Source organism: Schistocerca cancellata, chromosome 10 (genome assembly GCF_023864275.1).
Source record: "Schistocerca cancellata isolate TAMUIC-IGC-003103 chromosome 10, iqSchCanc2.1, whole genome shotgun sequence".
Classification (NCBI taxonomy): Eukaryota; Metazoa; Arthropoda; class Insecta; order Orthoptera; family Acrididae; genus Schistocerca; species Schistocerca cancellata.
Genome location: NC_064635.1, coordinates 192722137 through 192735725, shown reverse-complemented (window position 1 = coordinate 192735725; position 13589 = coordinate 192722137). Strand labels below are relative to the sequence as shown.

General features: G+C 40.5%; 1 protein-coding gene across 1 annotated transcript; it reads right to left on the bottom strand.

Annotated features, from left to right (window-relative positions):
- Positions 1 to 12940: 12940 nt before the first annotated feature.
- Positions 12941 to 13357, bottom strand: LOC126106243 (speckle-type POZ protein-like). The gene has a single exon (XM_049912470.1). The coding sequence runs from the start codon at positions 13355 to 13357 to the stop codon at positions 12941 to 12943; it is 417 nt and encodes a 138-aa protein (XP_049768427.1).
- Positions 13358 to 13589: the final 232 nt, after the last annotated feature.

The window sequence follows — 13589 nt, the reverse complement described above, 5'->3', positions numbered from 1 at the left end:
GGGTGAAAAAAAAGTCAGTATAAATTTGAAAACTTAATAAATCACGGACTAATGTAGATAGAGAGGTAAACATTGACATACATGCTTGAAATGACATGGGGTTTTATTAGAACAAAAAAAAAGTTCACAAAATGTCCGACAGATGGCGCTGGACAGCAAAACGTCAGAGACTGCGCTTGACAATCGTGCATAAAAGGAGCTGTAATGAGAAAGAGAGAGAGAGAGAGAGAGAGAGAGAGAGAGAGAGAATCATCCTTCCCCCACACGGCTCCTGTATGAACTCGTGCCCTTCCCCCACCTGCTCCTGTTCCTCCAACATCTCTGCATCCTTTACATTGTCCGCAGGCTTGATCCCCCCACCCCCTGGTTTCCTCCTTCCTCTCCACCCCCGCCCGTTGCCGCGCCTCTATCGCTGTATCCCTCCCTCTCTCCACCTCCACACCCTCCATCTCCTTCATCAGGGAAATTTCCAACGCCTCCCCCTCCCGGATGACGAACTTCGCCATGACATCTACCCTTCCTTCCAACTATAACCTGGCCTTGTCCCCCCACCCCCTCCCCAAGGCCCCCTTTTTCCTCTCCCCTCCTTCTCCCAGAGCGGATTTTCCTCCCTCCCCCCCCCTCCCCCCTGAGACCCTACACCCCATACTTGCCTCTTTCCTTCCCACCTTCCTCCCTACCTGGCGCTCTTCAGCGCGCCCCCCGCCCATCTCCCCCCTCTCTTCCCCTCCCTCCCTCCCTCCCTCGCTTCTTCCGGTCTCCCTCATCTCCTCGTGCCTGGCAGATCCTCCGTTTTGATCATCGTCAGTGTGCCACGTCAGTGTTGTGTTTAGTGCTGTTTCTCGTGTGCATCAAGAGGTGTGATTTTAATTGTGTGCTGCCTTGAGGTTCGCTGTCAGTGTTTGTTATGTGCTACACCATCCATCGATACTTTCATGCTCCGGTCATACTGTGCCTTCTGTTCTTTTAATTGTCCCAGTGTGTAGTTTTTTGTGTGCGCTACTTTTTTATGGTTTTTAATCTCCATTTTACAGTCGCCCCTTTTTTTGTCTATTGCCTTCCATGATGTTCCCCCTTTTTATATCTATGTTCACCATATCCTCTCCTTTGTATATTTTTAAATGTCTTGTTTGTTCTATGTCTTTTGGCTGAAGAGTAGTGCATATGCTGCTGCCAGCCCGCCCCGATGGGGAATTGAAATACAATAAAGAAAAAAAAAAAGAGAGAGAGAATCAGATGCACCAGCAGTCGCAGCATGTTGACGTTACCTGAAAAGGCGCTTTTAGTGAATCTGTATTACCAGAATGGGGGATGTGCTAGTTCAGCATTACGATCCTATCGCCATAGGAAGGGGAGTCAAATGGGTAAAGGTCCACTGACAAATGCAGCTGTGGCGAGAATGAAATCGAAGTTCGAAGCCACGGGTTGTTTAGACGGTAGACCCCGTAGTGGCCGACCGAGCACAAAGTGTAATGCTGCTGACAGAGTTCAGGAAGAAATGGAGATTGTAGCGGGTTCGTCTATGCACGGGGAAAGTCAGCGTTCGTGCAGTCGCACGCCGCACCGGCATTCCATACATTATTGTTTGGTTGGCACTGAGGCGTACCCTCCGATGCTATCCGCACAAAATCTACCGTCATAATGAACTATTACCTGGCGATTTAGTTAAGCGGAGGGCATTTGCGGTGTGGGCGTTTCAAAAGATGGCGGAAGATGACAATTGGTTGAGTAATGTGTTGTGGACCGACAAAGCTCATTTCACACTCCGAAGGTCTGTCAACGCCCACAACTGCAGAATTTGGGCTACCTAAAATCCTAGAACTGTCGTGGAAACTCCATTGCACGATGAGAAAGTCACGGTATGGGTTGGATTTACAACATCTACTGTTATCGAACCTTTTTTCTTCATGGAAATTCGCGATTCTGGTTTTGTAACTGCTACCGTGATGGGTGAGAGGAGTACCGATATGTTACAGAACCGCATCATCCCCAGCCTGGCTGATAAACACCTGCTGGAACGTACGATGTTTATGCAGAATGGCGCTCCACGCCATATTGCTAGACGCGTGAAAGATCTCTTGCGCACGTCATTTGGTGATGATCGTGTGCTCAGCCGCCACTTTCGTCACGCTTGGCCTCCCAGGTCCCCAGACCTCAGTCCGTGCGATTATTGGCTTTGGGTTTACCTGAAGTCGCAAGTGTATCGTGATCGGCCAACATCTCTAGGGATGCCAAAATACGACATCTGACGCCAATGACTCACCATAACTCCAGACATGCTTTACAGTGCTGTTCACAACATTATTCCTCAACTACAGCTGTTGTTGAGGAATGATGGTGGACATATTGAGAATTTCCTGTAAAGAGCATCATCTTTGCTTTGTATTACTTTGTTATGCTAATTATTACTATTCTGATCAGATGAAGCGCCATCTGTCGGACATTTTTTGAACTTCTGTAATTTTTCGGTTCTAATAAAACCCCATGTCATTCCAAGCATGTGTGTCAATTTGTACCTCTCTATCTACATTATTCTGTGATTTATTCAGTTTTCAAATTTATACTAACTTTTTGATCACCCGGTATCTTGTCAATATGGTATGGCTCACATAGGTCAAGCCACGTGCACTGTTAAAGAATGCGACAAATGAACATGAATGCTGCACTTGCCTTTTGAAACCAAGCAAGTCCATTATTGCCAAACATTGTATTTTCAGTGAACATTCAATGCAGCATTTTGAATCAAGGATTCTGACCACAGCAACATATTTTTGGGGCTCCATTATTACAGAATCTGAGGAAATACAGCTGGTGGAAAATCTGATGAACTGAAATAGTGGCTACCAAGGGGACACTGCAAGGAATCCGGTCATCTCAACAACTTTCTCAGATCTAAGACAAGAGTGCAATTCAAGAGTGCACCGATGGGTACGGCAAGCGGCACTGCAGGGGACGGCTGAGGTCCAACAGTAGTGAGATCCATCTGTCATCATCATTTTGGTGTGTGTATGGAATACTTACAATGGGCTGTATGTTGTGGAATGGGCTGTGTATAGCGGAATGGAGGATGTCTTCGTCAGTGTTCGATGGCTCGCCTGATGATGACTGACAGGTGAATGGTTGAAATATCGAGGAACGTATCTAACGATGAATGGCTGCAAGCCCAAAATTTGTTTTAACACACAATTCCCCTGAAAAATTTAGAATTCACAAAATCTCCGTTTATTGGTCTTACCAACCAGACTCATTCCACCACACATTGAACGTGCCTGAAGTTTCAAAGTACCATAACTGAAACAGCCTGCACCCCTCTTTTCCGGTTCAAATAAAAATGCACGACTTGCTTCTCTTTGAAGAAGTACCAATGTACGAGTAAGATGATGTCACATTAGGAATACAGTTCAAGACTTCACTGTTACAGATGCTGTCTGCATTGTTTCGGAGGGCAAGGATGACATTGTTCCAATCAGTTAACAAGTAATGGCGCTCTGGCGAATTCGGAAGCTCTTCCAAATTAGTCTGTCATTAGATGGAACCAGATTTGGAGATTGCAAGGGAAAAAATATTTCTCCATTAACCACCTGCGAGAACAGTTTCCTGACTGATCTCCAACAAATCTGATAGAAGTTTGTGTGTATTGCAGCAGACCTATTGTGTGTGTTAACACCACAAAACTGAAGTAGAGGTAGCAGGCATTGGTTTCATTTCCAGAAGTATTCTGCTGAATGACTCATTGATTACCACATTTCCTGGCAACAAAAGTAATTCCCAACCAGCTTATCTTATTTTTATCGTTTTAAAGTCAGATTGAAGCAGTTGGTGCTAGCTTGTTGCAGACAGTACATTCATCTCATACTCACTCCCAGTTTTTGGAGATTCAGTTAGTTTGATGTTCACAGTGAGCTGTAAAACTGAGTGGTCTCTTTGCCTACCTAAGAACAGGGTGAATACAACATTAGAGGATGCTACTACGAGAGAGGTATGACCTTCTCCCATCTGATCTAGGGGATTTTCTTTTATTTAACGAGATTTGGTCAAGTGACAATTTAAAACAAAGTATCCCTATGCTGTAGTCACTCATTATGTCTATACGGTTACCTAAAACATAATATGTTCAGGTAGACGCTTGCTTAGTAGCATTTCTGGCATCCAGTTCTGCAGCTAAAGAAAAATCTATTGCACTGACAAGGGAATAGTCCAATCTGATGTGTCAAAGCCAGCACTGATTTTTTTTTTTTTTTTTTACTGGAAGAATATGCAGAAATGAACACAATATCAAAATTTTAGCTGCTAAGACTCATTACAAGTATTTTTTTTTAATGCTGAAAACTGTCAAATTCGTAGCTTAATAGGAGGCTGGAGACATGTACAGCCCTACCTCAGCTGCAGCAGGAGTCACACGCACAACACGGCAGGTGCATAGCCCTGGTTGATGGAGCGTCACTAAACAGATAATGACACAGTATGATTTTTGTAAAGCGAACTTCAGTTTCCATTGATAGTTTCTCTGACAGTTGTTCCAGTAGCACCTGCTTGAATTTGCAACTCATTTAATATTAATAATAATTAGCAGTTGTCTTTCCAACATTGCTAAGTGTTAACAATTTAGAAAAAATAAATTAATTTTTTTCTTTTTGTGTGTGTGTGTGTGTGTCTGTGTGTGTGTGTGTGTGTGTGTGTGTGTGTGTGTGTGTGTTGCATCCGGAGTTCCACAGTAATGTGGAATCAAATTAATGTTTTCAATCCTGCAAAAATGAAATATGAGGAACATTGTGTGCAATAGAAATAACCTACCTCTCTTGGAGACCTATGTAAGTATTATTCGTTAGGCAATTTCTGCAGCATTTATCCAGATGATGTCGACATTTGACTACAAGTTGTGGAAACATCAGAAGTTACAAGAAATAACTGACAATCCCATGAATTGCAGTTCTAACAATGATTGTTCTGTTTAAGTCCAGAATAAAAATACAGTACCTTCCTAGGCAAAAGAAAATATTACAATAATAGTTTTCAGTGACAAAAACCGCTGTAAATTTTTTGGTTAAATGAAGAAGGAAGAAAACACAAGGTTAGGCAGTGTGCAAAGCCAGTTTCACTTGGAAAAATCTGAAAATGAATTGTGTAACTGGAAAAAAGATTTACAAGAATCAAGAAATATACTTCAAAACATAACTCACAGACTTGTGGAAGAGAAACTACTCTAAAGTTTGAGAAATTCTCGAGAGAGTCAATGCACTGTAACTGAGGGAGATCTACAAGAATGGGCCACTGAACTGAAAGTGAGATGAGCGTTATTGATTTTCAGCCTTCTTCAAGCTACCTAAGCAGAGTCATGATATTATACAAAACAGAAGTCACAAAATTAGAAGTTTGATTCAGGTAAAAGTGTAGAGAAGATGCCATTAACAGGCAACAGAGAAATTTGTAACTGAAATGAAGAAAGCCTCTTGTTATCATCTAATACACTGTGCATATCAATCAGGTTTTGTGGAAAAACTGTGTGCGAACTGCAGTTTACCACTCTGAGGGACAAAGGCAAGAGAAGCTTTCAGTTGATGAATACAACAATCCCAGTGATAAGTATCACAGGTTTACTGTTTTCACAGTTTAATATCTGTCTTCAGGAAACCCAAGGCTACTTAGGACCATAAATTTTAGAAACAACTGTTTGGTTGCAAAAATCTTTTAACTGAGACAGAAGAACCTGGAAAAAGGGAGAGAGTAAGTTTTTAGTACATTATTCAAAATGTCTTCTTATCAGCTGCAGAAAATTATTTATTGCTTTTCTTGGACTCTTGGCCCAGGGATATAAAACACCTCCGTTTTATGAGGTCGATGAAAAGACTTAACACAATTCAGATTCCACCCAGAACTAATAGAATGATTCAGGCCCTCAGTAAGTTTTTAGACAGTGTAAAGCATTATCCAGTAAATTGGCAGGCAACACAATTTCCAATTTCTCTTTGTCATTTCAGGTTTATCAATGAAGCAGTGTTATTAAACTTAAGTCATTTGAGCACAGCGAGTTTGCATCACCATGTTTTACAAATTTGATGAAGTATGTCTGGTACACACCACAGTATGCAGATTGGCCACAACCATTTCTTACTCCATACCAATTCTGTCTAAATAAAACTAGTAATTGCTGTGAAGTGCCCGAATACTTTATTTTTTCTTTTATCGGGTGTGCATGGTGTAAAGAACATTTGTTTTTCTCATCATCCAATTCACACTTCACATTTTTGTGACAACTAAAGGGAATAAACAAGGAAATGTTTCTTCATTAGCAAAATATATTATTGTCAGAACTGTGTGACAGGAATTTTAATAACATTTTTTGTGACAAACTAAAGTCTTGATTGATGACAGTCGTCTGTAATATAACACAATATGCTGCCTTGATTTTCTTTCCTCTACTAGTCTACAACTGTTTAGGTGTCAACATGCACTGCATGTTAATAAAAAAAGATTTGAGATTAAGGGGACTTGTACGTGAATAACTGCAAAAAAATATATTTTTTAATTTTTGTCTTAAAAAATTCTCTGTAATTTTCTGAACAAGAAAAGTTCACTTCCAGGAAAATGGACCACAGAAAGTACCAAAATTAGAGAAATTTACTAGTGGTTGCATGCACCAAGACAACCCCATCGCACACAGTCAGCTCTATTAAAAATAAAGTTTTGCTCTCATTTACATCATTTTCATGACCTTTTAGTCCCTTAAGTTGGCTAACCTGCAAAAGCTTTACAGTTTCTTATCTTTTGTTTATACAAAGAGTTTAGTCAATGTTTTCTGTTGTTCTGATGTGAATACTTTGTTTATAGCAAAGTAATTGTGTACATCAGTTTCTTATTCCACTTGAAAGCCATTAGAAGAATAAAGAAGTTCAGTGTTAAACAACATAAATTTTATGGAAATCAGTTCACCAAACAAATTAAAACTCTGCTATTACTGAAATACAATGTGATGCAACACTTGAATCAATTTCAACTACTCCAAGTGCTTTGAAGCTAAAACTGAATACTTGACAGTATTAATGCTGATAACATGGAGATGCCAACTATTGATTCAGGCTGTGTTATTGTTGAATTTTCTGCCCTATCTTAACTAATAAATAAAGCTTTGCGATGTAAGAAATGTGGCAATTACATATAGGTCTTCCACTTTCAGATTCATTTGTTTGTTGCCTTGGACCTCCAAGTAATTTCAAGTATTCATCTTGATGTGTGGCAGTGACATGATATTTTCCTGTCCACACTCATTACTAAACCTATCATTACATAACCTATTAATTTGAGGAAAAAAATAACTTTCAGAACATTTCATAAATATATGCCCTGTGGATCCTGCAATTTATTGACACAACACAGATCTAAATCTGACATTTGGTCAACAGTTATGTGAATTTAAATCAAGTACTACATCAGAATTTGGGGAGGTAAGTGGAAGCCATAATCGACTATCAACACAGAAGGTGCCTAAGTGTGGCCTCAGGAGATGTAAGTCCATTGAGTGAGTGGAATAGGGGTCATGCAGAGGGCGAAAGCAAGGCACGAGGAATGTTCAGGAGGCTTGGCGTAGGAATACTTCTGTTAAAATTAAAAAGTAAGACATAGTTTTTGTGGGAAGTCAGCCCCTAGCAACAGCAGGATGGACTTGTCTCTAGCCCTAAGGGGGAGGGGGGGTGAAATAAAGCAGTCCTCCTGTAAAAATAAATTCTGCAGTAGACAGAACATTTACTTAAGTATTACAAGAAGGGCTCTGAGTGAGTTTATACTGGAGCCACAGGTGTGACAAGTCAAACTAGCTAAATTTTGAATATTAGTTAAAGTGACATGGCTGTTAAAATGTTACAAACAGAGGTAGTATGAAGTTGGTCTCTGTAGGTGGCAACGGGTGTTGGCTCAGGTCAGACTGTGTGGCTGGCAGCAGTTCAACATCAGCTGTGCAATAAGCTTTGTTGTTAGTTTACCTGGCGTTTGTGAAGTATAACTGTACAGTCACATAGGAAGTGTCTTTTAAATGTGAACAAAGCTAGTGTTGGCTGCTAGGTCTCACACTAGTACAAGTATGATCTTGCTATGTATACATATTCATTCACACAAGTAAGCACACCTCACACACATTCCAGTCTGACCCGGAAGAGATGCGTGCATAGGTGTGAATGACTGCATGTATGTTTTCTTTTCTAAAGAAGGCTTTGGCCAAAAGTTAAATCTTGACAGTCTTTTCACTGTGCCTGTCTGACAATGTTTCATCTTTACAGTTAGTAGCAATCTATCCTTTTCCAACCTGAAGTTTCCATTGTTAGAACTTAACTGTCATTATGCATTATTTAAATTTTCTCTACAACAATGTTGTGTAAAGTGAAATGAATAAATGAATGTTAGAAGAAATATGAGTGGTGTTGGAATAACAAATTCATCATGAATCTTTGGAACAGGAATGTCTTTTCAGATAAAAAATTCCGCAATGGAAGTGGTTGTTTGACATGGGGTATTATGATGATGCTGCATCCACTTGTCCACAATGTCTTGTCACCCACAGTTCAACCTTTTCCAGAGCTTTTCAAAGACATGTTTGTAAAACACTTGGTTGTGAGTTTGTTCCGCAGGAACAAATTTTTCCATGCAAGATATTGTTACTGTCAAAAAGAAAACAAGCATTGTTTTGCTCTTAGATTTACTCATATGAGTTTGCTTCGATTGAAGAGGTGTGTCGAGTGTGTCACTAGTCACTTTGCTGCTTTATCTCTGTATCCTACTCAAGAATCCAGGATTCATCACATGTGAACACATAACTGAACTATTCTCGGTCATTTGCAATCCTCTGAAGAAGATCATCATACATGTTTCTTCAGTTGTCTTTCTGATCAATTGTGAGGTTTTTTGGCACAAACCTTTTATGTGTGCAAAACTTTGGTCAAAATTTGATGAAGGATGGAAGTGCTTAACAGGTAACCCACAATCCTTATTGTTAAACGTTGGTCTGACCTCACAAGAGCATGCATACGTTCGACATTTTTGAAGCTGAAGGTCTCCCTGAGTGAGGTTCATGTTCAACATGTTCCCAGCTTTCCAAAATGATTTCTGCCAGCAAAAAACTTGTGCTCTTGATAATGGATGTTACCCAAAGCCCTGTTTCGACTTTTCAAAGGTCACTCACAGATTCCTCATGTTTTCTGTTAACAAAACTTGGTTGCATGATGTTGCTCTAAAATTCTGCTATTCCATTTTTGTAACATACAACAAAAACACAATTTCACTAACGGTGCTCTCGAAAATCACATCATGGCTGTACAGAGCTAAAACAGAGAATCTGGGAGAGATGAACAAATGGGTTTACACAAGCAGAACAACACATCATTGCCAGATCACTTGCAATGTTGTCAGTCTCTTTCTCACACAGCTTGCACAACTTCATTCTGGACCTTAGGCAAGGAGGTGTTCAGTTATTTTTGTGTCTTGTATTACAACTCACAGCTCAGCTGAAACTGATTTTTATTATCAGCAACAAAGACCATTAAGCAGTAAATATGTTGGCAAGTGCGTGTAAGAATTAAAGTGTTGTATCAGCAAGAAGTATGGCTGTCTTCTTTGCACAGTATTCTTACTACTCATTTCTGCTGAATAAGTACTTAGTCGAGATGTAGCGACTCAAAAGATCATTCTGTAAGACAACAGCAAGCAAAAATATGCAAAACACCACACACTGTCCATATATTTTCACATTCCATCAATATATTTTCAGATACTTTGTCTATGTTTATGGAGAGAGGGGAAGGAAAGAGAGATAAGATTGCTTTTTGTCCTGAATTCATCTTTTAGATTGGATGTGATGTGTTAATGTGTCAGAATTTTTGTTAATACATTTCTGCAGGGAAGGTAAATGCAGTATTTTTTTTTTTTTTTTTTTTTTTTTTTTTTTTTTTTTGTGCATCTGTGTAAGTCATAATTTTGTTTCAAATGCCTTTGTATAATCATTTATAACACTTATTAATGGATCTTTCAAATGGAGACATACACTTAATTTTTTCAAGTGAGCTGCTATATCTACCAAAAAGCAAAATCACTTGTCCACTATTTTTAAATTCAGCAACAGCTTTCTCCTTTTTCATTACGAATGTTTGTAATTCATGTTTGAGGTTCACTTTAACATCTTGATACAGGTAAGACACCAGACATCGGTAAAATAAAAAACGTCTCTGCATTCCGAATCAATATCCCTAATGAAGTTAAGAAATTCTCTGGGCCTCAAATCGTGAGTACAAACAAAATTCCTTACTTTAGTGACTACTTTCAAGACATTGTTCAAGCTTAAAGATGTAGTACAACGGTTTTCTTGGTGAATTAAGCAGTGAAACTACATTACATAACTATTTTTTGCCTGAGCTGAAACAATATACCAGCCTGATCAATATCCTGTTGATCCACCTTTGGAAGCAAAACAGTAGCAATTCTGTATGACGTGGATTTGATGGTCCTTGGTACTTTGTAGAGATATTTGGGACCACTTGTCCATGCACAAATCATGCAGTTCTCATAAATTTATTGAACAGCGGTTTGTGAACACAGAGCTGTCACCCAATAGCATCCCAGGTGTGTTCCATTGGATTCAAATCAGACAGTTGGTGGCCATGGTGTTGTCTTGTTCTGCCAACCAGTATAGCATGATTCTGACCTTGTGACGTGGACAGTTATCCTGCTGGAAAATGCCACCACCACTAGAGAAAACATCAAACACGAAGGATGCCGATGTCCCGCAGTAATGTTAATGTACACACAGGTGAAAAAAGTCATGGAATACCTCCTAATATTGCACTGGACCTTCTTTTCCATAATTCAGAGTAGCAGTTTGACATGGCACAGACACAGCACGTAGTTGGAAGTCTCCTGCAGAAAATTGAGCCATGCTACCTCTACAACTATCATTAATTGCGGAAGTGTTGCCAGTGTAGGATTTTCTGCATGAACAGGCCTCTTTTATTATGTCCCATAAATGTTAGATGGGATTCATGTCCATCAATTTGGGTGGCCAAATCATTTGTCTGAATTGTCCACGATGTTCTCCAAACCAATTGTGAACAATTGTGTCCCAGTGACATGGTGCATTGCCATACATTAAGATTCCATCATTATTTCAGAACATGACATCCATGAATGGCTGCAAATGGTCTCCAAGTAGTCAAACGTAGCTATTTCTAGTCAATAATTCATGTAAACACAGCTCACACCGTTATGGAGCCACTAGTAGATTGCACAGCCTTGTTGACAATTGGATCCATGGCTTCATGGGGTCTGCACTATGCTCTAACCTATCAGCTCTTACGAACTGAAATTGGGATTCATCTGACCAGGCCGCAGTTTTCCAGTCATTTAGGGTCCAACCGATATGCCCACAAGCCCAGGAGGGATGTGGTAATCAATGTCTTAGGAAAGGCACTCGCGTAATTCATCTGCTGCCATAGCCCTTTAACAAAAAATTTTGCTGCATTGTCCTAACGGATATTTTCATTGTATATTCCACACTAATTTACGTGGTTACTTCCCGCAGTTTACTTGCCTGTTAGCACTGACATGACTAAACAAACACTGCTACTCTCAGCTGTTAACCACAGTGTTGTCTGTAGTGAGAGACAATGCCTGAAATTTGGTTTTCTTGGCATACTCTTGACACCGTGGATCTCAGAATACTGAATTCTCTAACAATTTCTGAAATGGAATGTCCCATGTGTCTAGTTCCAACTACCGCCCTGTGTTCAAAGTCTGTTAATTCCCATCTTGTGACCATAACAACGTCAGGAACCTTTCCACATGAATCACATGAGTCCAAAAGACAGCTCCACTAATGCACTGCCCTTTTATACCTTGTGCACATGAAACTATGGCCATCTGTATAACTCCTACCATCTGTATTTGTATATCACTATCCCATGACATTTGTGTCACCTCAGTGTAGTCCACAGCTATCTTGGGATTTCTTATTACTGCAGGTCCCCTCGGAAGCCCAAGTGAACATCCCATATAGCACAATACTATCCCCTGATAGCCTGTGTCCAAAGCACAGTGTACTTTTCAAGCAGTGGTTCACCCAGATGACGGAGTATCTGAGCATGGCCATTGCCCTGGTGTAAAAAGGAACGTTATTATCCAACCAGGTGAAATATTTCTATTGCTTCCCATCCAATCTCTATGTTACCATGCCCACTACAATCATAATTGGAACATTTGAGACAGCACCAACATTGTACTCATACCAGATCTGTCACAGACCTCTACCTACCCTGCTTTACAGAGCAGACAAGCCTCCAATCTCCACATTCTGCGATGGGACACAGACGTCCAACACCTTGTCACCTGCTCGTGGTTTCACCGTCCCTCAACCAGTATCTGTAGATGCTCACAACAGTGAAATGACAGTCCACTAGCTTCACCATTTTGAAAGTGTTTGTTACCGGTTCCAGACCCTACCAATCTGCCTTTCATTAGAGTCAACTGATTTCCCCATTTGTGACTCTCATCATTGCTGGAACAGTTCCCACTGATCTCCACTCTGCTTTTATACTTCCCTTACCACATCATGCTCCTGCAACTCCATCAGGTGACATTGAAACTTGTGGTGGGCAGTGGTTATAATGGTTTGGTTTACCGTTTTGTAAGTGCATCCACTTAAGAGGGAGCAGGCATTCCTGTACATAAACTGTTAATAGGGGGTTAATTCTGGCACATCATTAAGAGCCTCCATGTAAAACATACATACAAAAATTCATTACCTACTTAACACTGTAAACATCACTGAAAATTGTGAGTAAAGACAGCTTTACCCCTCTGCTCCTCCGGTGGTCAGTTCACTTATTGTCCTCACAGCTTTAGGATCCTTGTCTATAATATTCGCCCAGCCTCTGCTTCCCACCACCTGCAGAAGATTCTGCTTAATTTAAGCCACATACACCTTCTGCAAGAACCTGCAGGAATGAACAACAGCACAGGCAGCAATATCAGCAGCACTGCCTACAGTAACCTGCCTCGCCACGTCCGACTCGCACTGAAGCCTGTACTTGTCGGAGGCCACCAACAGCTGCTCTGTCATGTCACTCGGTACATGCACTCTATCTGTGTACATGTAACGCAACATTTTTAACATAACTGTTGGTTCCAAGTCTGGGATCTCCATGAGGCTTTCCCGAGCCTCTTTCATGTCATGACTCAGTACAGCTCTGAAAACAGGGCTGCAAGTACACAGCATCACCCTGTGCGCATTCAACTGGGCACCTCTGACACTCAGTATGATATCTATGAAATCTTTGGTGTCTAGCAAGCACCTCAGATCCTTAGCCACAGCCAACTGCACCATTTCCTAGTGTCCTCTGTTACCACATCTACAGTGCACACTTCAAATCTGAAATTCCAATTCTCATCCACATCTCTCACATCAATGCATACTGGTGCAGATCTTTCATTTATTTTAAGAGTGCAGAATACAGTTCGATACACAAAATGTTCATAACCTTCCTCATCTAACACAGCAGCTTTAAGAGTTGCACGCACAAGTTGAAAATCAATGCTAGCCAGAAGACAGAAGCACA